The 27,835-nt window shown below is 45.4% G+C and overlaps 1 protein-coding gene across 2 annotated transcripts in view; it reads right to left on the reverse strand.

Annotated features, from left to right (window-relative positions):
- MREG (melanoregulin) overlaps positions 1-27,835 on the reverse strand; it is a 58,481-nt gene that overhangs the window by 18,323 nt on the left and 12,323 nt on the right. Inside the window, exon 2 of one of the 2 annotated variants that reach the window (XM_047720999.1) lies at positions 22,614-22,773. The exons of the other annotated variant lie outside the window; for it this stretch is intronic. Within the exon in view, the coding sequence (XP_047576955.1) occupies positions 22,614-22,773 (160 nt within the window). The remainder of the gene's footprint in view (positions 1-22,613; positions 22,774-27,835) is intronic. 2 annotated transcript variants of the gene reach the window in all.

Consider the following 27,835-nt stretch of genomic DNA (forward strand, 5'->3'; position numbering starts at 1 on the left):
AGTCACAGCCTGCAGCGCCATGGAGGGGCACCTCCTTACCCGGATTGCCTTTTTTTTTTTTTTAAAGATTTATTTATTTATTTGACAGAGAGAGAGACAGCAAGAGAGGGAACACAAGAGAGGGGGAGTGGGAGAGGGAGAAGCAGGCTGCCCGTTGAGCAGTGAGCCTGATGCGGGGCTCGATCCCAGAAACCCGGGATCATGACTTGAGCGGAAGGCAGAGGTTTAACGACTGAGCCACCCAGGCGTCCCACCCTGATTGCTTTAATGCAGTCCCACTGCCCTTTGCAATGCTCATGTGTTCTGACCTAGAACTACATCTAGAATGTTTGACCTAGAACAATGAGATGTAAATGCCAAGCAAAGCCTTTTCAGTTCTCCTTGTTTATTTTCATTCCCCAGCTCTGCTAGGGTTCTGGAAACAGACTGCTTTGCAGCCACAGGTCCCTGACCTAATTCTTTATCTGGTTTTAACTAGATTAAGCCAAAGGCTAGCTCCCAGCTCCTGCCGCCAAAGTCTGCCAGCAAGGCCATGGAACCAACTGGGCTTCTGAGCAATGAGACTTTAAGTCAGTTCTGTCTAATTTGGGGGGTTCCAGCACACTCCAGCTTCCGAGTTAGAAGAAGGGCCAGACTCAGGGTGTGATTTGGCGAACACTGTCAGTGGGAAGAATTGGGGGTGGGGGGGACTTGGAGTCTGCATGTGACATTGTTATTCTTAATCAACTAGCTGGAACCAGCCCAAAGTCCTAGGACAATTTATGGCTGTCACCAAAAGCAAAGGATGATAAGCCTGCATTCCTGTTCATGGAGAGCAAAGGGGGACTTTAGTTTCTGGCAAGGTAGAAATGATCGATTCATTAACTTTCAGCATGTACCCACGAGGAAGGCTGTTGCTCCCAAGTACTGAGGAGAGTTTAAATTTAAGGATGGGTTGTTTGAATCCAGGATCTAGAAGACAACAGAGACCCAGCCAGCCTTCAGCACCCAGCCCAGGGCCGTCCAGCTCCCTCGCCAGCAGCCACACGTGGCAGGTCTGAACACAGAAACGCTCTAAGTGTAAAAGACACACGGGATTCTGAAGACTTTATACCAAAGGGGAAAAAAGAAAAGAACATAAAATGCCTCATTAGGAGCTTTATAGTGATTATATATTGAAATGATAATAATCTAAATATGCTGGGTTAAAATAAAGATACTACGAAATTCAATTTTACCTACTTATATTTACTTTTTTAAATGTGGCTGGTAGGAAATTTAGAATTACTTGGGGGGCTTGCAGTATATTTTTATTGGACAGGGCTGATCTAGATAATACTATACCCAGTGGTTTAATTTCAAAATGTGGCAACATTATGGGGACTAATGAGTCACTGCTCCTTTTATTGCTAGTGTGTCTATCAATTTATAAGAGTGCTAACAATGAATTCTGGACACAGAAAAGAAATTTTAAAAATAAATAAAAATTAAGAAAAAAATAAAGTGCTTTCACACCATAATCTCAGTACATGACACCTACACCCAGGTAAATGTCCCATTACTTCTAAAAGACCTCCAAGACAACAGAAAGGTATATCATCTGACTGAATAAAAACCCAAAACTTTTCTTTTAAATTGTTTATTTGAGAGAGCGCATAGCAGGAGGAAGGGCAGAGGAAGAAGCAGGCTCCCTACTGAGCAAGGAGCCCCATGTGGGACTTGAGCCCATGACCCTGGGATCAGGACCTGAGCCTGAGGCAGATGCTTAACCAACTGAGGCCCCCCAGATGCCCCAACTCAAAACTCTTCTAGAAAAAGGAAAGAAAATAATAATACAAAAGTAAGAAACATGCGGTGGGGGGGTAAGTGTTTGATATAAATAATAGCAAGGGGTTAACATAGAAAAACCACACTTGTGAACAAGAGACATCAAGAGAGAATTTACAGAAGGATCAATTAGGAGATAATACCAGCTCTTCAAGAATTCTCAAGGAAACCATGAATGTTGTGTTGCTGTTGCTATCTAGCCAAATTATCTATGAGAAGTAACAGACAAGGAGAATGCCTGGGCTGGGCAGGGTGTGAGGAAAGGGGCTCCTTCACTACAATTGAGAGTTATAAAATTGGCGTTTTATTTTTTTCACAAAGAGGGAAAACTATTGGGCAGTGTGTTTCAAAATATATAAAAATAGGTAAACTATTTAATCTAGGAATTCTAGTTACAAGTATCTATCCTAAGGAAATAATCTCAAATACAAAAGATGTGAATGCAAAGAATATTCATGAAAGCACAAATTGGAAAGGCAAAAAAGTGAAGACAAAAGACCTAAGATACATTAGTCATCAGTGTTCAGGCAGAATATTTATTTACTTATTATAATATATATGAATTTTTGAGATAATTATATATAGAATATATATAGTACATATCTATAGGTGCATACAGTATAAATTCTATATGTATGTATATACACACAATGTCTCAAACATACAGAAAAATGTATAATATAGTACGCTAATATTTATCTCAGAGTAGAATTTTGTAAAGATGATTTTTTTCTCCTATACTTTCCAAATTCTCCACAATGGTTATATACTTCTTTTATAACCAGAACAGAAATTTTAAAACACCTAAGGAGGATTATTTTTAACAAAAATAATTTTAAATTTTAAAGTTAATAATTTTGGTAAAAGTTAATTTTAACAAAGCTTCCTTTGGTAATCCAAACTAATGTCTACTTACTTCAAAAATGAAGAAGTCTAGTTATGAGTACCATTATCATTTGAATTTACTTAGAAAAGTATTTACTATGTTCTGGATGACAACTCACAGACCCTACTCAACTCATATGACTTCAATTAATTCTGTTAAACTGAAAATCCCGTGGATAAATTTGTAAGTTCCTCTGTGTGTGTGTGTGTGTGTGTGTGGTTGTGTGTCTGCGTGCGCGAGCCTCAATATTTAGCTGAAAACACTGTTGCCTCTGTGGGGCATTTACTCTGCATTCTGGGATCTCTGCCAGCTTTGAAGAGGAGGGGTACAGAAAGTAGGCAGGCAGAGCAAGGACAAGGTTAGGTGTGGTGAGGAAGGAGCCCCAGGAGAGCTGAGATTATCTGGGGATGGCAGGCATTCGAGGGAGCCAGGTAGGAGCACAAGGGAGAGAAAGAAAGGGAAGAGAGAAATCAGAAGTTATAATTTGCTTTTTTAAACTAACAACTCCCCAAATCCAAAAGTTTCTCACTTTTTTTTCAAGCCAGACACTTCTTATTGTAGTGGTGACTCTTTTTTTAAGTAGGTTCCATGCCCAGTGTGGAGCCCGACATGGGGCTTGAACTCACAATCCTGCGATCAAGATCTGAGCTGAGATCAAGAGTTGCATACTTACTGACTGAGCCACCCAGGCACCCATGTAGTGGTAACTTCTTGTAATTATTCTTCTTGCATACTTTATCACCAGGGCCCCTGCTAATAATTGTCCTTTCTGTATTTAAAAACTGTCAGCTTGTTTACTTCTGCCTGGCACTGAATCTTGCCTGTCTTTTTCATCTTTGCCCCCCAGGAGGAAGGAGTTAAAGCAGCTGGCTTGTGACCTATTCATTCTTGTGTGTGTGTGTGTGTGTGTGTGTGTGTGTGTACGCACGTGCGCACACACAGACATATGTGTTTGGGGGAGGGGTAAGCCCTACCAAGAAAAAGAAAAGAAGGGGTACCTGAGTGGCTCATTCATTTGGGCATCTGACTCTTGGCTTTGGCTCAGGTCATGATCTCAGGGTCATGGGATCAAGCCTTGCATCAGGCTCTGCACTCAGCAGAGAGTCTGCTTCTCTACCCTTCCCTCTGCTCCTTTCCACCCTCCTCCAAATAAATAAATAAATCTAAAAAAAAAAAAAGAAAGAAAGAAAGAAAAAGAAAGAAAGGAAGAAAAGAAGACTGGTGACCCTGGCAGGTGACCCAATCTAATTTCCTTATCAGCCGAATCTCCTGGTAACTAGAGGGATATCTCCTAGGAGGAAGAAACCTTGTCTACAGAATGCCTTTAACACAATGTCTCAGGAAAAAGTTTTCCTTAGACTCAAGACACCCAAAATCTTTGGGGTAGGGCTCCCTGGAGAATGTCACATACGCTACAAAATAATGAAGGGGTATCAGACAGAGCCCTTTCACAATTCAAATGCTTTCCGCGATGTGAGGTAACCCGGTGATCTTCATTTAGATTCATCTAGTATTCTGAATCAGGTGTATATCTTGTGGAGGAAGAGCATCGTAGGATGACATTCTCAAGGTCCCAGACCTCACCCTGCTTCAGCTGAGCCTCTCGATGGCCTGCGTCTTTGATGCCGGCTGGGTAAGATCTGTAACCCATGTGACTCTGATTCGATGATCTGTGTTTGACTCACTCCACCCCTCCCCCATCACTTGACTCCTACGTGCTCATTTCTCCATATTTTTCACTGTCCACTTTATACCTTCTCCAAGTTATTGTTATCCTTTTTAAGACACAGAGATTTTTAAGACCAACCACTGCCCTGGTCCCACTATGCACATCTCCGGGATATTATAACCTTGTGAACACAACATTCATACTGACCCTGGGACAAGAGGCAGAAAGATGCTTGCTGCCTGGGTCACCTGCCAATGACAACATAGTTCCATTAACAGCCAGGAGTTAGTATTTAAATCCAAGCCTTATAAAATGTTTTTCCTTCCAATTCCAGTATCTCATTCACTGCCTGCCTCTTACTCCCCTCCAAACTTCAGCTGAGCCTCCAGGGGCACTGGCTCTCCCACTCAAGTGTTTGGGGGTTACTCTGACCAAGCTTTTAGCATGATGTAATGCCACAGCCTTGAGCCAAAATAATCACTTAGGCAAAAGCAGCCCCATAATTGCCTGGATACTCACGGGTTAACACTTCTGTTTATAATTATCCCTTTACTGGTAACTACTATAGATAGTTATAGGATGACCCTTTGCCAAGCCAGTTAGGAGGCTGCCTCATGAATCCTGAATTTAGCAGCCATTTCCAGTTTTTAAGACCTTTGCCTGGTCAGCATCTACTTGGTTCTTCATCAACACGGCAGCCTTTCGTTAATTCAAACAAGTCCCTACCCCAACTCCTATGCACTGGAAATCCCAGAATGGGAGGGGAAAACCGTGGTGAGGCATGAACCCACTGCACATTCAACATGTTTGGAAATTACAGTGTATTTTTTAAAATTTTGACTAATGTCACGTAATAGGTAATTGTGTAGTCATTCCCCCGCCCCTCAAAAAATCAGTAAATGAGAAATGTTTTACACCAAAAAAATAAAAGGCCAGAAGAGTCCCTCGGTTTCTAAAGAGGATCTCTTCTTCCAAAGGATCACAAAGTGAGGCAGGGGTCGGGGGAGTCACAGGACGCCTTCTCCAAAGGACCTGGTTACGTGTCCTTCTGGTAGGAAAACCACACAATCGTTCGAGCAAGGACTACTGAGCAGCAAATCAAAGGCCAAGCGTGAATGGCCTCAAGACAGATAGTAAATGTTTAAGGATTCATAAGACCTAAGGTCTCGGCCACAACTCCTCAGCTTTGTGACTGACATGCTACAGTAGCCAAAGACAATATGCAAACAAATGGGCATGTTTGTGTTCCAATAAAACTGGACTTAGAAAAACCAAACAAACAAACCTGGATTTGACCTGTGGGCCACAGGTTTCTGGAATGTGGAGGAAAAGGTAGCATGACAGAAAGAAATCTACCTGTTCTGTTCTGGGAACTGTCCAAGCCCCATTCCAAGCACAGCGCCTGTATCTCGCTCAAAGGACAGGAGTCAAGTCTAGCTCCTTACAATGCAGGTGCCCAGGGGTGCAACACTTAATATTTCTTGGGGTAAAAACCACATCACTGCTCCCTAGTTCACAGGCCTTTAAATATGAGGACTTTGAGATCATGTCCTCCATACCTCCCTCTGTCAGATGAAAACAACAACAACAACAAAAAACCAGCCCAGAGAGGGTGAGTAGCCTGCCAAATGTCACAAAGTAAATCAGCAGTATAGTCAGGAACCAGTAGTAGCGTTGAGCCTGAACCCCAGGAACCCTTTCTACAGCACCATGCTCCCCCTTGTGCTCTATGAAATAAGCACCTGGTTTCCTTTCTAACAACCTTTCCTTTTTAACACCCTGCCCGAGCTCCGGGTGACAGAGTGAAGCAGATGACCTCCAAGCATGGCAGGAGAGTCTTTTTTCCAAATGATATCTCACATAAACCCCAGCATGAAACATGTGAAAGTAAGGATAGCTCTTTCCCTCCACCTGGTTGCCCTCAAAGCTCCGGGGGCACCTTGAATGGATCATAAGGTTCAAGGAAACCAGGTAAAGACCAAGTGAAGAGGAAAAGACCTTTGGACACAAGCACAAAGGAATCATGGAGTGAGTGTCCTGACAGGCATATCAGATGTAATTTTATTTATCACTTACTATCCTCTCCCTGCCTCTAGTTTCCAGCACTCTCTTCTCTCCTTTTCAGTCCTGCTCTGTTGCCCAGGGCCAACCACAGCAGAGCCCCTCCCTCCCAACCTCCACTCCTGCAATCTTAATCCTGGATCCCATTCCTTTAAAAAGACCATCTGTGCTGACCTATTAATGATATTGACATGTAAATTAACTTTTTCTAAGACATACATAATTATCAGACTTCTGATAAGAATGTATTATTGCTCCCAGATATCAGATTTGACTTTTAAAGGGATTTTTAGAAGCTCAACAGTGTTTTTGAAATCAGGTTGAGTGACTCTTCCAAAGATGCAAGAGCAGGGGGCTGTGGGAGATGGGAAATCTTCTACCAGAGATGTTTTAATTATGTCAGTTTCCTGGTAGATTCTTTGAGGGGGGTAAGGGGAGAAGAGTTCCAACTTGATTTTAAAAAGAAGTTGAGGAGCACCTGGGGGGCTCAGTGGGTTAAAGCCTCTGCGTTCAGCTCGGGTCATGATCCAGGGTCCTGGGATTGAGCCCCACATCCGGCTTTCTGCTCCGCGGGGAGCCTGCTTCCTCCTCTCTCTATGCCTGCCTCTCTGCCAACTTGTGATCTCTGTCAAATAAATAAATAAAATCTTTAAAAAAATAAAAATAAAAAGTTGAAAAACCACAGACACCGCCAAAGCATCGGCCCAAGGTCAAGGTCTCCGCCCCGATGCCTACACAGAAGCTATTCTTCAGGTAGTCGAGAATTGTGAAGCATCTGAGATTTGAATCCCTTACAAGGTAACAAGTCCTCCTGCCACAGTTTCACGAGCGGCATGAGACATGGCAAAAAAACACCTGACTCTTGGGAGGAGACAAAGGCCCCAGCAACAGCGGTTCAGTAGGTTTCATGGAGGTGCTCTAAGCTCTGATTCCAAAGCAGTAATGAGGGGACGGGGCGGTCAGATGATCTGCGCATGTGCAGTAAGCTACATTACACACCCGAGGGAAAGGTACCCTGAACTCAGGGTACGTGTATCTTTTTTTTTTTTTTTTTTTTAAAGAGTTTATTTTTTTATTTGACAGAGAGAGATCACAAGTAGACGGAGAGGCAGGCAGAGAGAGAGAGAGAGAGAGGGAAGCAGGCTTCTCACTGAGCAGAGAGCCCGATGTGGGACTCGATCCCAGGACCCTGAGATCATGACCTGAGCCGAAGGCAGCGGCTTAACCCACTGAGCCACCCAGGCGCCCGGTACGTGTATCTTTTATAACGAAAAACAGGTCTGCCTGTTCTTTTCTCTGGAGAGAGAACTACCTACCTACATCTCCCAGGGCTGTTCACTATGTAAGCACCCTTGAAAAGATAGTCCAGGAAAACAGGCAGGCAGTGCCTTGGCTCCCAGAGATCAAGAGATCCATGGGGAAGAGCCTGGGTGGCTCAGTCAGTTAAGCCTCTGCCTTGGGCTCAGGTCATGATCCCAGAGTCCTGGGGTCCTGCCCCACCTCAGCTCCCTGCTCCATGCTCAGCGGGAAGTCTGCTCGTCCCTCTTCCTCTACCTTCTGCCCCTCCCTCTGCTCCCGCCCTCTCTCTCTCTCTCTCACATAAATAAGTAAAAATTAAAGGAAGAAAGAAAGAAAGAAAGAAAGGTTGATTGATTCGTGGAGAATCCTCTCACATTTAAGGCCAGGTCTGCTCAAGATTCCAAGGAACATGAGCTTCCCAGAATGGGAATGACACGGGCGAGAGGGAAGGAACAAACCTTGCACAGGGACAAATAAATAAGCAAGTTTTACTTGTTTTGTTAGGAAGTGTTCCTCATTTCTCTTAGAACACAATTCAAAATCCGCCCCCCTCCCCCACCCCACCCACCCCACCGCATGGCCCAGTGTGCATTCCTGCTCTGGTCCTTGCTGGCTTCCCAGCGCCACAGCAGGAGCCCCTTCCCTGCCTCCCCCTGCTGCGGCCCCACAGGCCTCACTGTCCTTGGCAGCTACCACGCTCCTTGCTGCCTGGAGCCTTCGCACCTCCACCATCCCCTCTGCCTGGCACATTCTCCACAAAGCTCACGCCCTCCCCTCCTTCAGGCCTCCGTTCCCAGCCCAGAGTGGCTTTCAGTCTCTTGTCTTGTTTTTCTTCGAAGTGCTCATCATAACCTACTTTGTATGTATCTGTCATCGGTCTTCCTTCTGCCCCTGAGGGCAGGCACTTTGTTTATGGCTATGGCCACAGAGGCTACGTCTGTCCACCAAAAGAAACAACGATTTATAATCCGATCAGTGGTCTGCCTACCTTTATGGGCTGAATTGCACACGCCCCCAAACTCCCTGCATTGGAGTCCAGACCCCCAGCACCTCAGGCTGTGACCCTATTTGGAGATGGTGAGGAGGGTAACCAAGTTAAAAATGAAGTTATTAGGTGGGCCCTGTCCTTACAAGAAGGGATATTTGCCAGGATTTTGAAAAACAACAATGTCAACTGCTCTCCACTCTTGGGAGGCAGAAGTTCCATAGAAAATCATCCTTCTGAAACAGGTCATTCAGTATGTACTCTCTCCAGTTTCCATGTGCCCAAAGGTGCTTTCTGTTAAATGTCACTTTAAAACAGGTAAGAAGATTGGGGCTCCTGGGTGGCTCAGTTGTTAAGCATCTGCCTTTGGCTCAGGTCATGATCCCGGGGTGCTGGGATCGAGTCCTGCATCAGGCTCCCTGCACAGTGGGGAGCCTGTTTCTCCCTCTCCCTCTGCCGGTCTCTCTCTCTGTCTCCAAGATAAATAACATCTTTTAAAAATAAAATAAAATAAATAAATAAAACAGATAAAAATAGAAATACTATGTCGTGGAATAAACTGTTAAGGTGAAGACTAAGGTGTCCGTAAAAAGCCTTGTTTTCAAACACTTGGCAGTCAAAGGCCTGGATACATCTGGACCTGAGCCAGTTCCTCTCCAGGACCAGAAACCAGCCTGTGTCAGCTGAGACCTTTACATAACAGCAAGCACAGGCGGCCAGGGAGTGTGTTCTGAGCAAGCGGAAGGAATGAAATGTGGACGAAACCTGCAGAGGTCTGCTTGCTTCCCTCCTGGGCAAGGGCTTGCACAGCCCTGCTCTAGGCATTCAGTGGCTGCAGAGTCAGAAGGGATCGGAAGCAGGAGAAAAAAGAGAAGGAAAAACCTTTCAAAACGAGGGCACGGGAACAGGTGGAGCAAGTGGGATGAAGGACAGTCAGTGTTTGAACATCAGCCCAGGATCTGCCAGCCAGACAGGAGATCGTTTCTCAAATGCCCTGCCTTACCCAACACCGATCAGATGGCAAAGACGCCAGGGCACCCCCAGTCAGCTACCCGGGTTCTTGTGCAACTCAGAGCTGTGCTCCATGCTGCCTGCCGGCTCACGCCAGCGTTCACCCCATCCTAAGTCAGCCCCCTGAGCCCCGCAAAATCCTCTGGGACAAGCAGCCATCTGGTTCCTCCGGTGCCTTGGCCTTCACCCAGGGATCCTGCATCCCAAGCTTTGGCAGCGTTTCCAAGGTGGCGAGGCTGCTCCAAGCCCAGTTCAGGAAAGATCGTAAACCACAGTGACCATGTGCATGGACGGCCAGGAAGCCCCACAAATAGCACTTAGCGGAGCAGACCTCTCCACTCAGAACACCTCTCTTCTCCCTCATTTTCACCATTTGTAATGCATTTGGGTTCCCAAGTTCTCCTTTCAAATCATTCACACGCTTCACTTGAATTCCTCTGGTTTTCTCCTAATACCCGCTTCTCTTTAACTTCTGGCTGAGCAGGGCCTACGCGGAATAAATGGATGTCTAATTGGGTAGAAAGAAGGGAGGAAAAAATGTTAGGAATGGGATACTCAGTGGGGGAGAGCCAGGCCTGGAGAGGAGCCAACGCCAGGGGGCACAGTCAGAGGATGACACGAGGTGAACCTGGAGGGGCCCCCAGAAGTGAAGAGGGGCCCAGAGCGCAGGGAAGCATTTGGCAGGTGAAGGCTGCCCTTCCTGCTGGCCACAAATGTCCCCACTTCATCCCCACTCATTACGCAACCCATTCCAAACTTTGGCCTGAAGAGACGTACTACAGTGACTTCCCATTAGAAAAAATGCCAAAACTTTGCTAACTTTACACAGATAACAGCATACATGGTGTAAGACGACAGAGGGCATCTTAGAATTCATTTTCGCACGCTGTCACGCTTGGGTGGGAAGAACCATGCTTGAGCAGTCCTTGGTCTGAAGGTCTCTCTTCTTACAAGCTGTTGCCATTTCTACTTCTAGCTCCCTCAGAATCTCCCAGACTGTCAGTGACAGCCTGGGACAGAGCCCAGGGCTCATGGATGAAAGGTCTCAGCCATGAAGCATGGCCTGTGGTTAGTAAATTCAACTGCACTGGACTTTCATTGTCACACCTGGACTTGGTTTCAAAATTTTCTGGGAAATTCATCAAAGCTGGTACCAAAAAAGAGGTGGGGGAGAAAGAAAGGAAAAAGGGAAAAGAAAAAAAAGGAAGGAAAGGAAAAAGAAAAGAAAACCAGCAAGTCAGCTCAAACAGACTGGAGTACATTCAGCTCTACAACTGAACAAAAATATTCTGGTTGTGCTCCGGAAAGACTTACTCCTGCTACGCTCCTCCCTCGTCCCTTGCTCAACATCGGGCCTGGTTGGTCTGCTAGAGCACCTGATCTTCTGGTTCTTGGTTGAAAGACTTCATTCCACAGCTAGGACTGGCAGCCTGTGGCCCCAAAGCACTTCTCCCACATGCTTGTGGCCTCTGACCGCGAAACATTATTTATGGAAGAAGGAACGAGGTTAATTTTGACTCTGGTCTGTTGAAATGTGCTCCAAGTTCTTTCACTTAATGATGGCAACAACGTGGCGTAAGAGCTTGGGCCTGGCTCTACCTCAACTCATTTGTCATGAGACATGACGAACAGCTCAAGAGGGCGTCCCCAGTTTGCATGCCTGAGCCCCGGCGCCTGCCTCTTCTATTGCAAAACCATCCAAGGGCCCCACTCACTGCCATGCTGGAAACAGCCTGATCCCGTGTAACCAGGTAGCTAGGGCTGGGGCTTCCAGAGTGAAGGGTGGTTTTATAGGGAGGGTCCTTCTAGAACACTCTGGGGATTTTAAGTCAGAGAAGCAGGAGCTCTGGCCCCCACCAGAACTCCATTTTCCCTATGAGTTCAGTCAAAACCAGAAAGCCAGCCAAGTGGCTCTTAAGCAAAGTTCTTCAGAAATCTTGCCAAAACTCCAGAGATGAGTGCATTCCCGCCGGGACGGCCAAACATGCCAGCAGCCTGGACCCGCACAGGCGCCGTGCAATTAAGAGCCATTTTTGGTTATTCTGAGATGAGCAAACCCAACCAAAGGAAGGAGTGGGGGCAGGCGTGGTTGAGGGAGAAGCAGGAGGTGAAGAAGCCAAAAATAAAGCCCTGTTAATTACCAACTGCAGCAGGCAGGTGGAGGGGAAGGGAGCTCCAGAGAAGAAGCCTGATTGAGCAGAAGGATCTGACAATGCTGGAAAGATAAAAAGGGACTGATTGCTCCCGCAGGGTCTGCCCCAGCCTTTTCTGGCAGGACTGCTCAGAGTTTGTTCCTGCTCCTCCTAAACGGACTCCCATTCTCTGGTTCCCCCCTCCCTCCCCTTCCCCTTCCTCCAGCACACCCTCCCAACAGCAAACCAGAACGGTGTACAAAGACCCCAGGGAAACTGCCACCATAAAGTGTGCTGTGAAACAACGATTTGACATGAAGTAGGCATCCGTGAAGTGATACAGGCATATGATCTAAAATTGTTGTCAAACAGTACCGAGAGTATGAAGTTACAGGAAGACACAAGTCTCCTTCTCTGCACGTGCCTCTGCTCCCCAGGAGTCACCACAACTAACAAGCTGATAGGTAACCTTCCAGAAACTCTCCTAACTATAATTAGCCTTAGCTCTTCTACGAGCAGGACGACAGGATACCTATACCCCCTTAGCAACAGAGCATAATTCCCTCCCTCTTGATTTTGTAACTAGTACTTTGGATTATTTTATTTCTAGCTTTTTTACTTTTCAAAATAACGTGGTGGAGCCCACGTATCTCTGTTTAACGGTGTGAGAGTATCCATAGGATGGACTGTTACAGCAAAGCTGCCAAGGGAACTGATTTAATTCAGGTTCAATATCGAGGCTACTCCACCTTAAAAAGGATTGCAAACTGGTGAATGGAGCCAGAATGACAAATGAGGAAGCAGAGGCGCTATTCTGATCACAAGGGATTCCATTCTGGGCAACCACTTCCCGTGGGCTCTCTCGTGTCCCGGCCAAGAGAAAAATGCAGGTCTTTCCTGAATGCTGCCACAGTCTGTTTGGGCAGAGATTCCTTCAAACTCAAAAGCCTCATTGGTTTCTGTGCCCTAAGGGCAGCTTTAGATATTAAATAGTAAAGCAAGAAAAAGAGTTAGACTTCAGTCGCAGAACAGTAGCTACCGATGGGCAGTAGAGATGATACCATGATGAGATTGAGAAGATAGTCAAGAGGTCTCATGGCAGAAGATGGGATGGTAGGACTCGCTGGGCCTTGGCCGTGCCTTAAATTCTATTTGCAATCATTTGGGCGCTTCATTTGGACGACAGTGTCTGGAGATATTAAATTATTCTGGATTTCTCTTGATTCTACGTTCTGCTGCCTGCCCTCCCAAATCCATGCCTGAGTCCAGTGCCTGAAACTACTGTTACCCTAGGGTGGTATTCAGAAATATCTATCTACTACCATCACGGGGCAAGGTGTCCTAACGAAATGGCATGAATAATTTGATAGTGGAGGTGAAAGTACCTCACACCTGGAGGACAGGGGTAGTTAGCATAGTACATCTAACGTACTCAGAGCAGCACCGAATACACAGTAAGTGCCCTATAAATGCACTTTGCCATCGTTCTCACAGTCTGATTCCTTTCCACCAAGCTACCTTCTAGTCTGGTCACTGATTTCCCTTACGAATTTTATTATAGGGCAAAGACTGCTGGGACCACTCAGGTATATGCCCCCCCTCAATGGTTATATGCATTTGGGTTTATACAACAGTCTCTTGTGAATTTGGTAACTGTTAGTAAAACCCCCCCGGATGGGTAATTTTATATGTCAACTTGCCTGGGCCGCAGTAGCTAGATAGTTGGTCAAACATTATTCTGGATGTTTCTGTGAAGGTATTCTGGGACTGAGATTAATATTTTAATTGACATACTCTCAGTAAAGCAGATTACCCTCCATAACATGGATGGACCCAAATGAATCACTTGAAGGTTTTCATAGAACAATGAGTAATCTCCAATCCAGAAGGAATTCTGCCACCAGACTGCCTTTGGACTTAAACTGCAAATCTTCCCTGAGTCTCCAGCCTGCAGTCTCCCTTATCAGCTTTTGGATTTACCAAGCCTTCACAACTGTGAGCCAGTTCCTTAAAATAAATATCTCTCAACAGATAGATAGATAGATAGACAGACAGCCTAACCGTTTCTGTTGTTTCTTTCTCCAAAGAACTCTAGCTATGCTCATACAGTTCTTCTCCAAAGAACACACTCTACATTCAGATAGTTCTAGATGCCCTGAAAAATTCAAGTTCAAAGACCTTGCAAAGCTGATCACCAGATCTTGGGCAGGAGTGACACCACCCATGGTATTGCAAGCCTGTGGGTTTGCATGAACAACCAACCAGCCTCCCCCACATACGCACCCATCACACTGACCTAAGAATAGTTGTGAACCTAGAAGTGGGTCCTTTTTATGATGAAAATAGAAAGTAACAGAATGGAAGTATCAACCAGTTAGTTCTCATGCTGAGTTGAGAGGTGAGGGATCTCGGAAGAACAGAAAATAATTTTCCTACATTGTTAGCACTAAATTAATATCAAGACTTAAAAATATTAGGCTGGAGAACTTGGGTCGCTCAGCCAGTCAAGCAACTGACTCTTGATTTCAGCTCAGGTCATGATCTCAGGGTCGTGAGATTGATCCCCAAGTCAGGCTCCCCACTCAGCAGGGATCTGCTTGAGATTCTCTCTCTCCCTCTGCCCCTCCAAACCCCCTGCTTGTGCATACATGCACTACACTCATTCTCTCTCTAAAAAAAAAAAAAAAAGCAAAATACCCTTTCAGACATAGAATAACTGACCCTATAATTCCAAATCAAACTTGCTTCATTCAACATTGGACACATCATTTGTAACAAAATTAACCAATAAATCAACACAGAATTTGAGCTTTTGTTGAAACAAATCTTGTATAGGAGAATAGCCTAGACTTTGAAAAAATAATCAGACATACATTGGCATTTCCTTAAGAGGGAAATAAGTTGGACAGTGTATGTTCTACGAAGTCCTATGGCCATCAGTTTATTTGAACACCAGTTTATTCCTGTTCACATTTAATTAAAGGACAGGGGCCCCTGGGTGGCTCTGCTGGTTGAGCATCCAGCTCTTGGTTTCGGCTCAGGGTGGTGGGATCGGCCAGTGTAGGGCTGCGTGCTCAGGGGGGAGTCTGCTTCTCACCTTCTCCCTCTTCCTCTGCTTCCCCACCTGTTGGTGTGTGGTTACTTGTGTGCGTGAGCCCAAGTTACCTCCCTTTCTCTTTCTCTCAAATAAATAAGTAATTCTTTAAAAAATTAATCAATAAATAAAATAAAGAAGAAAGAAAATCATTCAACTGTCTGCTCTAAATCCTCAGAACCTGATGGCTTTCCTTCCTCACTCTGTAGTCCACTGTATAGAACACTGAGTCAGAAACCGATTTCTGCATGACACGATTGCAGAAAGTCCCAAAGAGCTCTGGCTCTCTCTTTTTCATTAACAGTTTGTCTACATCAGAAGACTGTGGTGAGAGTCTGGTAATGCACGCAGGAGGCACCCTGACCGGATGACAGGCAGGCGTCTCTGATGATCTCATTTGTTCTAGCGAAAACCAAATTTGATATTGAGTCAAATCTTGTACGATCCCACTAATACAAGGTATCTACAGTGGTCCAATTCACAGAGATAGAAAGTAGAATGGTGGCTACCAGGGGCCGGGGGAGGGAAGTATAAGAGGTAATATTGTTTAATGGGTAGGGAGTTTAGGGTGGGAAGATAAAAAAAAGTCGAGAAGATGCATGGTGGTGATGGTCGCTCATTGATGTGAATGTACTTATATCGCTGAACTGGTGCTTCATAATGGTTAAAATGGGGGCACTTGGTTAAGTGTCTGCCTTAGACTCAGGTCAGGATTCCAGGGTCCTAGGATCGAGCCCCACATTGGGTTCTCTGCTTGGAGGGAAACCTGCTTCTCCCTCTCCCACTCCCCCTGCTTGTGTTCCTGCTCGCTCGCTCTCTCTCTCTCTCTCTCTCTCTCTGTCAAATAAATAAATAAATAATCTTAAAAGATTAAGCTTAAAAGAGGCTCAGTCAGTTGAGCCTCTGACTCTCGGTTTTAGCTGAGGTCATGATCTCAGGGTCATGAGATTGAGTCCTGTGTGGTCTCCATGCTTAGTGGAGAATCTGCTTCAGATTCTCTCTTCCCCTATCCTCTTCCCCTCCCCCTGTGCTCACTTTCTCTCTCTCTCTCCCTCAAATAACTAAATAAATCTTTTTTAAAATGGTCAAAATGGTACATTTTATGTTATATACATTTTACAATCAAAAAAAGAAAGGTGATCCTATGTCCCAAATTGTCTAGGCCAGCCCCAATTTCTATCTTTGGCCCTGCATGCTTGATATTAGTGCCTCTTTTTCCTCTTAGTTAAGCCCTGTGACTGGGTCCCGAAGTAGACAATAACTAGCATGACACCCCTCCGGTTAAATAATTATTTAGCGTTATCTAGCTAAAACACGGAAGAGTATAACTTTTATCCCTAAATCTGTCTAATTTCAAAGCCCGTGTTTTCTACCACCTCACACCCTACCATGTATCCAATGATTTCACGTATACATCAAGTTTTCTAGTATTTATTGTTTTAAATCTGCTGCCTTAAATACAGCTTTGATGTACTATCTACCTTGTAAGAAAACAACATCTTAACACTGCTCTCCAGAAATGCTTGTGCATATATATATATATAAAAGTCATAACATGCTCAGAAATGTCTGTAGTTCTGTGTGTGTGTGTATATATATATATATGTATGTCTGTAGTTCTGTGTATATATATATATTCTGTATATATATATATGTGTGTGTGTGTGTGTGTGTATATATATATTTTTTTTTTTTTTTTAAAGGATCGGTGGGTGAAGAACAGAAAGGAACTTCCCAGACAGTACATCTTCTGGTGTGGTCCAGTGGGTTTTCAAGCCAGGAATGGGGCCTGGGGTATAAAAAAGTCCCAAAGCAACAGCATCTGGAGGATAGTACATCCAGTGGCCAGTACAGATGTTGATACTGAACAAACACGAGAGTCACCGTGTGATTCAGCTGGCACAGGGTGTGTGATGTCAGCAAATACAGAGACGGGAGCGGCTACTGGAAGCAGGAAGTCAGCATCTGTTTGGCAAGTTTGTCTTTGACCCAAAGGATTCCACTGAGGCTTTTTCTAAGCTCACTGGAGAGAAGGGAGCAGTGTCTCCACACCGGCTTCGGGGTCATCCAGACTGAGCTGGGATCCCAAATTCCCATTCATTCCCTCCAGCACCTTGTACAGACAACTCAGAGTCCTTAATCTCAAGGGTCCGGATGCCTCCCTCCCGGGGCTGCTATGAGGATTCAGTCTGCCTGGGGAGAGGGCTGCTTAGCCCACAGCATTAATACTCAGTGTTATCGCCTAGAAAACAGAGGCTAAGACCACTTGATACTCAGATCCTAATAAGAATTTTTATTCTCTCGCCCGCAAACCCAAGTATTCACTAGCAAAATAAGATAGAGTATGGCCACCTTCCACAATCCGCACGCTCCGGGCTCCGCAAGAAAAAGGCCTTTGGGGGAACCCAGAGTTAGCTAGAGAATTGCTTTCATTTTCTACTATTCCACTCTCTGGGCTTGGCCTAGAGCTTGCGGTCCCATCTCCAATAGGAGCCGAAGTTCAGCACTTACAGAGAAGCCAGCCAGCCCTGCCAGAGCACATCTCAGCCCATGTGTGGAGACCCGGGGAGACTGTCATGCAGAGCCCAGTGGCCTATCCCGGGCTCCATATGTGTGTCACAGGGATGTGGCCGGCCCCCAACCCTCCCTCTTGGTTCCTCTCATCCTCCCACCAGATACTCCACTCAACTCCTGTGTTCTCTTTCTTTCAGCACCAGGGCTATGCCAGGCTAAGTGTATACTCCAGGCACTGCCACCAACCCTGGGAAGATCTGTGGCTATTTTAGGCATTTTATATGAGCTGTTTACAATGCCTGGCAACATTCTCCCAGCAGAATCCTGACATGCAGGTAGAGCCAACGAGTTATAAACTGGGATCATTTCATGCTTTTGCGCCTACAGTTTTAAAATAAAATACCATCTCTTGGCTCCCCAGAATCCAGCAGAGTATGGTTTCGATGGGATCACTCCAGCCACACGAGCACCTGATGTTCGCATGATTCCTCCTGGTGTAGAAATCCCACCTCGCTCAGCGATGGAAAGGCAGCACAGGGTCATGAGAACTACAGACATTTCTGAGCATGTAATGACTTAAGAAAAATAGGCATAGAATTTCTATCACTGATCATACCAAATAAACGTGACCAGTTTTGAACCAGAAAAGTGCTTAAAAGTGCTTTAGAAGATCGATGGGACTTTTAGCATTTATTTCCATAAACAAACATAAAAAGCCTTTTTTAGCAGAGTAAAAATGTTGACTGTTACTGAACCATCAGAAAGGACATCAAAACACAGAAGTCAGGGAACATTAACCAAAGCAGAGATGGGATGGAAGGGCACAAGATAAAACAGAAGCCTGGGACAGGAGCCTGGACTGGCTGCGATCCCCACGGAAAAGCATCACCGGGGAAAGGTGTGCTACAGTACGACCAAGAACATTACCTAAAACGAGGTCACGATCCTCATGCTCAAACACAGCTCTCATCCCCTAGCATCCACAAGTCACAGAAATAGGCTTTGGGCAGACGCGGCTCACCCATTTTGAAATCTACATCAAATTGCTGACAATACCTGTTCCCTTCTCATGATTTCAATCATGGTGTTCACGATATACGATGTCTCTAGATGCACGAAGCCAAGATTCAAATCTCGGCTGCATGTTTTTAGCTCCGTGGCCTTGCACAAGTTGCTTCCAAAAGAAATAATCATGGTGCCTGCCTCACGCGTTGCTGTGAAGAGGACATAGTTAATAAGTGCAACGTGCTTGAACAGTGCCTAGAGCTGTTCTCACTGTTATTGATATCTTGGGGGACGAGAAAATTCAGTATGATTAAAATCAGGTGTCCAAATAAAAAATTAAGAGGCGTCGATCTTTCATAAACCATTGTAAGCTCCCTAGAACAGAGTGGATTATGTGAAGAACAATTCGTCTAATGGGAATGAACAGAACGATCCTGATTCAGGGGCAGGATTCTGAGGCTGTTCACTATTTCTCAAACGTAAAGTATTTTATGGCATCATTCGAAGACAAGAGCAGTAAGTGTTCCACTGCGTGGAGGTCTGCAGATGCGTTATTTCTTCTGCTGGAAGTCTGTTTTCAATTAGCTTTTGAAGCTTTTGCAAATGAAAGTGCATTCTATTCTATTTCAATAATGTCACGTTTTACATCTTCTGTCACTGCAAGTAACTTTAAGTTTGGGCTTTGCTTCATTATTTGTTCTGCATACACTGCTTTTCTGATTTTTTTTTTTTTCATTTTGGGGAAACAGTGCAAATTTAGCACAATATGCAGCATTTCCTACCACTAGGGGAATGGAGGTAGTACACACAACTATTTTGAAATTATTTTTCATTTTTCAGGGAATTCCAAATAGGGACATTCCCAGCATGGCTATGTCTACTCAAGGAAAACCATAATGCCTGGTTTTCCTTAATACCTTGCTTGAGCTTCTAAACTGTATCATACAAGAATATCTTGGGTTCCTTGTACCTCAGTAGGTAGAATCTGTTTAGGTAGAAAACTAAAACCCTCTGTTTAATTAACATTTGTACCAGTTTCATCCTTTGTGAAAAAGAAAATAAGCAACAGTAGTAAACAAGGAATTCCTTCAAACTTAAAACACAACCCAACCGGCTCCCAACTCCATCTTCTTCATCAACGGTGGGTTCGTTTCTTGCTCATACCAGACAACATAACTATAATAATATGTAGTAGTCATCCATCTTGTAAATGTGCCCTGTATATTTGCAGCCCACAAACATATTTTGTCTAGCTGACACATTTTTTAAATGTGAGTTATCACTTAAAAATGTGGGGCACCTGGCTCAGTCAGTTAAGCATCTGCCTTTGGCTCAGGTCATGATCCCGGGGTCCTGGGATCGAGCCCTGCAATGGGCTCCCTGCTCTGCAGGGAGTCTGCTTCTCCCTCTCCCACTCCCCCTGCTTGTGCTCACTCGCTCTCTCTCCCTAATAATAAAATATTAAAAAATATAAAATAAATAAAAATTTGGACATTTTATTTGTAAATCTGGATTTTCATCTTCCCTTCAAAATCAAAAGTTCTATGGGGTACGTGGGTGGCTCAGTTGGTTGAGCACCTGACTCTTGGTTTCGGCTCAGGTCATGATCCCAGGGTAGTGAGATTGAGCCCCTCGTCAGGCTCCACGCTCAATGTGGCATCTACTTGAAGCCTTTCTCCCTCTGCCCCTCCCTTCCCTCTCTCTCTCAATGTCTAAAATAAATAAATCTTTAAAAAGAAAAATCAGAAGTTCTGGCACTTCCAGATCCACGTTGTCAGCATGGCAAAGACCTGCCTGGAACTCAGCAGCTGCTCCCTTTGAGCACAGGATAAGCTTCCAATGCTCCCCAGTTCCACAGTCTCAGGGATCTTTCCTAGGTTCCCCCAAGAAGGAGGCTCTGTGGCAATTCCACCATTGAAATGTACCCTGACTGGCCTAGCAATTCCTGTCCCCGAAAATCTATCCAAGATCATGCAAGTATATATGGATATCCACTGCAACACTACCTCAGAAACCCTGAAACAACATAAAAGTTACTAGGGACTGGTTGAATAAGTGATGGCCAATCCAGGTAAGAGAATATCAGAGACCCCTCCCCCAAAAGAATGAGGTAAATCTAGAGCGTCCTGAAAGGGACCTAGGTCTAAAATAGATGATTAAGTAGAAAAAAGCAAGGTGAGGAGCAGTATGTAATGTGGGGGGAAATGAAGGATAGATTAACATATGCTTTTATATATATTTTCAAGTGTTTGGAAAAAAATATGAAAAAATTTTTTATCCAGGTGCCTTGTGGGGGGGGGGTGCACCAGCTACTCTGGCCCTCTTGCTGTTAGCAGCTTTGGGCACGGTTGGGTCAGAAGAGGTCTATCCTCACCGGCAGAAAGAAACCCTCCCTGGTCAGCCCAGTTCAGTAGGATAAGGAAGGGGTGGCTCTCGCATCAGGGGAAAGCCAGGTCACACGCTTCTGTCCATAGGCTCCAGAAGGACAGCCAGGCGGCAGGACTTGGCTGGAGTAGCTAGATGACATGCTTTCGGTGTTATTAGCGGAGGACAGAATTGTGCAGGGGACACTGGAAGCCAGGGACAGAGCAGAACACAGCCGGGGTGTGATATACTGTATAATATACTGTTAAACCCTGTGACAGATGTCTAGCAGAGGCAGTCCTCATCAGCGCTCCACACCTAAGACAGGACTCGCCTCCACAGCCACTGTAGACACTCCAGGCCACCGTCACCAAGACCTGAAGGACCAGAGGCAACTGTCAGCCCCGCCCCAACCAGAAGATCCCCACTCCCACATCTGCTTCTAACCTCCCACCCCCCCACCCCCCCACCCCCCACCGAAAGGCATCCAAGCCAAAACAGAATAAAAAGGCATGGGGCTCTTCTGAAAGTTATCACTTCCTGCTAATGCATGATTGGGAGGAGAAAAAATTAAGCAACTAATTAGCAAAAATAAAGAAACCCAGATAAGGAATAGATGACCCCCCTCACCCCCTGCTGTGGCCACCTGTCCCCAGCAACACACATGGACCCTCTCTGGTACTTCTTTTCAGAGCCAGAGTCTGGGGTTTTCAATGTCCCTATTCTTTTCAATTACTATAAGATACAAAGTAAAACATGACGTCTGTATTTAATAAGGGTATCCACTCAGAACTAACTGATAAACACAGAATTTAGAAAACTTAGTATTATTTGGAAAATAATACCCATCATACTCTATTATATTGTATTATACATAGTACCATAAGGAGGAAACAAAACATGATTCCCCTGTTGTTTTCTCTTAACTTATTATAGCTCGCTCCTTTTCAATGTGCCAGTGTTCCCATACCAATAACTTGGGGATAAGAGCTGACTAAGAGTATTTTCAGCCCCTGTCTTTATCCATTTGTCAAAACCTGTACAATATATGCTACAAAGAGTGAACCCAGATGTAAACTCTGGACTTTAGTTAAATGTATCAATACTGTCGGTACCAAATGTACCCCCCCCACAATGCAAGATGTTGGTAATGGGGAAAACTGTGGACTGAGGATGTAGTGGCTGTATTTTCTGCTCCATTTCTCCATAAACCTAAAACTACACTGAAAACACTGAAAAATTAATAATTTTAAAGACTGCTACTACCAAAAAAAAAAAAGATCAATTTCATGCCTCATCACAAAAACTATGATACACGGCTATCTAATCAACATGCACAATTTAAGAAGCTACCAAAAGAAAAAACAAATAAAACTAATTCAGACCCCGCTAATGCACAAATTGTGATAATGCAAAATACACTTCCACCTTCCACTTCAGTCTGAATCTTCTAACTGTGGTTTGCTAAGCAACTGGAAAAATCACAGAAACACAGCTAAGGCATGGAAGATGGTCCGCTCTCTTCACCGTCTTCAGCAGCACTGCCTCGCTCTCGCTGTAATCCTTGCATCATTGAGGTCATAACTAGAAGGCGGTCTCATCTGTGTATCCAGCAGGTCGACCAAGACTAACTAACATTAGCACCCCCAGGCTGCTAAAACACAGCCCTCGTTCCGAACAGCTCACCTTTCCATTTCTTTATTCTAAGCTGGCCTTCTTGGTCACTGCTTTTTCCGACTGGCCATTATCATCGGCACCCGGCAAGATCTCCACCGGTGCCTGCTTACCTCCGAATCTTTGGCCTGCTGATTTCGAACGACTATCAGATTGTACAGGATTCTGTCGTCATCTGCCTCTGTGTGGGACAGGTCGTGGGGTATGCTCCACAAATTCTTGTCATCGTCTCTCGCCAGAGTTGCTCCAAATGAAGAATATGGATTGCTATCACTATGGTGTTTAAAAAAAGGGGTATAAGCGTTTTGTAATATATGTAATGTATATAATGTATACATCATATGCCTGTAACATGTAATGCAAATAAAATGTTATATACTGTATAATATACGATGTAATATATAAACATATATTTCTACTAACAAGGCCTGAACTGTCTCTAATAATTAAGCATAGCACAGTAGAATAATTTTAAAAATGACTTTTAAAATGACAGAACAGATGCAACCAGACACCTGGGTAGAGGGGATATTACTACGTTCATCAGGAAATTGAGCCCTACACATCCCAGCAGTGAAAACCAAAAAAGGAAATCCAATAGGGGGAAGGGGAATAAAATTCTTATATGATTAAAAGAAGAAATTGACAAGTGACCTGAAGAGGTGAGCTTTTCACGGGCTATGAGTTCAAGGAAGCACAGTAAACTGAGATCACGATGGCAACGAACTATCAAATTCCTTACAAGAAAGTGAAGAAAAAAATATGCATATCCAAATACCTTTTTTTTTTTAAGATTTTATTTATTTACTTCAGAGAGAGAGAGCAAGCGTGAGTGGGGGGAGAGGCAGAGGGAGAAGCAGGCTCCCTGCTGAGCAAGGAGCATGATGTGGGACTCGACCCCAGGACCCTGGGATCATGACCTGAGCCGAATGCAGATGCTTAACCGACTGAGCCACCCAGGTGCCCCACAAATACATTCAGTAGACAATGTGGATTGTCGAGTAAGAAGTTCAGTAATCCCATTTTTGTATGTTCGCTTTAGGATTTACCCTCTACAAGGTGGTACCTGTACTGGGACTTCTGGAGGAGGCGAGCGGCTAAGCCTCACTTAGGACCTGCTTGCACCCCGCCCTGGTGAGCTTCTGTGGGACTGCACAGGGAGGGTCATGTCGGGGCTATTCCCTTCATCTAATTATATGTATGAAGCCCTGACTCCATGTTAATCACAGGGCTCCATAAAATTGTGAACAAAACAGACACGATCCCCATCCTTGGACCTCACTAGAGCCCAGGGAGGGAAACACATTAATGAATGACCAGGTGACTATAGAGTGAAAAACTAGGATACGTGCTATAGAGCCAGTGGGGGGAAGCATCAGGTAGGCATTGTAAAGAAGGGGTGCTTGAGCTTCAAGTTGAAAGTCTAGAACAGAGTTCCAGGCAAATGAAATAACACATTCAAAAGCCCTGGATCCACTTGTAAAAAGTGGAGCACAAGTGGTGGGGGATCTTGGAGCCAAGGTCGGCAGGAGGCCACTATCTGCCTCAGACAGGGGGCCAAAACACTGGACCCTGAAAGCCCTCTAGCTGCAGTGCAAAGTGTAGGGTCTGGGACTGGACAAAGAGATCAAAGCGATGGGGAAAGGAGCAACCTATGGGGAACCAGAGGCTGCTTGGCCACATGTGGCTGTCATGTAGGCAGCCTAGCACGGCAAAGGCAGAAATGCAGAAAGCACTTTTGTTCAGAATGATGAGTCAACAAAGAATCTAGTCAAGAAATGGGCAGAGGACATGAACTGACATTTCTGCAAAGACCTACAAATGGCCAACAGGCACATGAAAAAGTGCTCCACATCACTCAACATCAGGAAAATACAAACCAGAACTGCAATGAGATATCACCTCACACCAGTCAGAATGGCTAAAATTAACAACCCAGCAATCGCACTACTGGGTATTTACCCCGAAGATACAAATGTAGTGATCTGAAGGGGCACGTGCACCCGAATGTTTATAGCAGCAATGTTTACAATAGCCAAACTATGGACAGCACCTAGATGTCCATCAACAGATGAATGGATAAAGAAGGGGTGATACACACACACACACACAGGAATACTATGCAACCATCAAAAGAAATGAAATCTTGCCATTTGCAACGATGTGGATGGAACTAGAGGGTATTATGCTGAGCAAAATAAGTCAATCAGAGAAAGACAATTACCATATGATCTTCCTGGTATGAAGAATTTGAGAGGCAACGTTGGGGGGTTGGTGGGTTAGGGAAGGAAAAAATGAAACAAGATGGGATCGGGAGGGAGACAAAACATAAGAGACTCTTAATCTCACAAAATAAACTGAGAGTTGCCGGCAGGGGGAGGGGGGGAGGGTAGGGAAAGGGTGGTTGGGTTATGGACATTGGGGGAGGGTATGTGCTATGGTGAGTGCTGTGAAGTGTGTAAACCTGGCAATTCACAGACCTGTACCCCTGGGGCTAATAATACATTATAAGTTAATAAAAAATAAAAATCTAATTAAGAAAAAAAGAGTGAAATCTTGCCATTTGCAATGACAGGGATGGAACTAGAGGGTATTATGCTAAGCAAAATAAGTCAATCAGAGAAAGACAAAGACCATATGATTTCACTCATACATGGAATTTAAGAAACAAAACAGAAGAATATAGCGGAAGGGAAGGAAAAATAAAGCAAGACGAAATCAGAGAGGGCGACAAACTATAAGAGACTCTTGACCATAGGAAACAAACTGAGGGTCACTGGAGGGGAGGTGGGTGGGGGGAGTAACTGGGTGATGGACATTAAGAAGGACACTTTATGAAATGAGCACGGGGTGTTGTTTGCAACTGATGAATCCCTAAACTCTACCTCTGAGTCTAATAACACTCTATACAAATTTAAATTGAATTTAAATTTAAAAAAATATTTAAAAAAAAAAAAGGATGATGAGCCAATCAAAGAGGATGCAAATGAGGTCTCAGTGCCCTAGCTGCACATGTCAAATTCATTCACTCATCCCTTCAGTTGTTGATTCCACAAACATGAAATGGATGCCTGCTGTTTACTGGGCGCCAGGCTGGGTGTTTTGGGGACGTGAAAACAAACAGGACATTGCCCCGTTCTTAGTGTGATGAGAGTGCAATGAGATAAGTGAAATTAAATTTTTTAAGTATAAACAGAACATCGTAGAACCAGAGAAGGAGTGATGACCTGTGTAATGGGAAGGAAGCTCAAGAAAGGTTTCGTGGAGGCGACGTCTAACCGAGACCCGAGGAATGCACCGCCTGTTGCCAGGAGGAGAAGCTGGGGAAAGGTATTCCGGGCAGAGGGAACGACGGGGGCAGCGCACGGACGCCTGAAGCGTGCACAGGCCTGGGGGATTCCAAGCCTCCCCGTATGGCTACACCACACAGTGCTCGCACGGAGGGAAACAGAAGGGTGGGAAGAAGAAAAGGTCACTCAGGGTCAGACCGATGACCGTGCTGGAGTTTGAACTTTATTGTGTGAACTGTGAAAAGTTAGGGGGATTTTGAGCCTTGTCAGGTCTGGGTTTTAGAAACAACTCGGGGGAGGAAGGAACAAAGACATGGCCTAGGAGGCCGTCCCGGGTGCTCATGACCTGATCTCTGAGGTCCTCTGTCAGGGGGCCGGGGGTGGGTGTGGGGCAGACAGAGACAGAAGCCCACAAACCAGCCACAACCACAAGGGCCGCTCGATTTAAATGTCATTTGTTAGAGTTACAACGAAGGTTTCTTTGGGGGCACAGGAAGGTGGAGTTCTGCTAATAAATACATATTTCACTCTCCATGTCTGAAATACTGGTTGGGGTGAGCACGAGCAAGGGTGTGGCTGCGGAAATAGGGCAGGAGTGGACATGTGAGGACACACTCTAGCATCTTGAGAGGTTAGAGCCCGTGCGGGCAGAGTCCTAGCTGATGTGGGAGACGGAGGCCTTTAACTGGCCCCATGCAGAGGAGGCCACGGTTGACCTTGAGCCTATGGGACGTTCACAAGGAGGTGAATCGGGCTTGGGAACAAGGACGGAGCTGGCCATCTAGACTAGGGAGAAATGCCCATGCACTTCCAGCCCCTGGAAGCCGCAGCATCAGAGGACAGGCCTGGGCCTGGGGAGTAAGGAAAGGCTTTGGGGGAACAGCTAGACTTAAACAGCAGGAATGGAAGGGCGGCTGGAGAAAGCAGATGAGTCCCAAGGAAGACAGACGGTGAGGCCAAGAGGAGCTCCAAAGGGCAGGCAAACACTGGAAAGGCGTCCACGAAGTGAGAGGTGCTGCCTCTGATGGCTTTCTGCCTAAGCAGATTTTACAGTCATTGATAAAGCCCTGCGGCCTTACACAGAGCTTCGCCTGGGGGCTCCCATGTCCCATCCCTCCTGCGACACGGCTGTCTGAGGTCAGAAGGGTAGGTAACACTATCCCCGTTTGCAGACGCAGACCAGACTTTGGCATTGCTTGACCATCTGTCCAGGACTGACCACTAGCTGACAGTCCTCCCAGCATGAGGTCCCCAGCGGGGTGGCTCCAAGCAGCCACGTGTCACAGGCTGGAAATCCAAACTCGGTGACAGGGAGACACCCACAAATGGAGCGGCTCAGATAAGCAGTGTACATGTGCAGTGTTCCCCTCTAAACCTGCAAATTCCCCCAGGGCGGCTCCTCCGGGCATGGAGACTCCAGAGGCTCACAGTGGCCACCGCCCTGGTTCCCGATGCCACTGGACATTTCCCTCTGGGGCCGTGAGACTCTAGTACTTTCCTGAAACCGCTCTTGAGCTTGTCCCCGAATTTGTTCCACTTGTGTCAATCTGTACTCTGCAACAGCCTGAAAGTCCCTCCAGGGAGGGGCTGTACTCTGCACTTCTTAACATCCCACATGGCCAGGCAGGAGCGGACACAGAAGAGGTGTTTTCAGACTATGCCACGAGTGTCTGTCGTAAAGTGAGCTGTTAAAGGAAATGTCAGCCACAACTCCCCATTGCCACCTTTTAAAGACTCCCCCAGAGCAGGAGGTTAAGAAATTCGCCAGTACCCACCTGCGTTATCTGTGATCAACCACATGGGAGCATGAGGGATCTAGCCTACTTTCTGCTCGCAGTCCACAATCCCTTTGCATGTTTTGAGAAGATTACAACATGTGCCTCCCTGGCTAGTCCCCTTCCTCTCAAAGCCCATCTCTCTCTCTCTCTCCCTCTTTATCTGTCCCTCTCTTTCACCCCAACACAGACACATGTACACACACACACACACAAATACACACACAGAAACACGCATGACTCCGGCCAGTGTGAAACATAGCCTCTCCT

The sequence above is a fragment of the Lutra lutra genome, chromosome 3 (genome assembly GCF_902655055.1).
Source record: "Lutra lutra chromosome 3, mLutLut1.2, whole genome shotgun sequence".
Taxonomy (NCBI): Eukaryota; Metazoa; Chordata; class Mammalia; order Carnivora; family Mustelidae; genus Lutra; species Lutra lutra.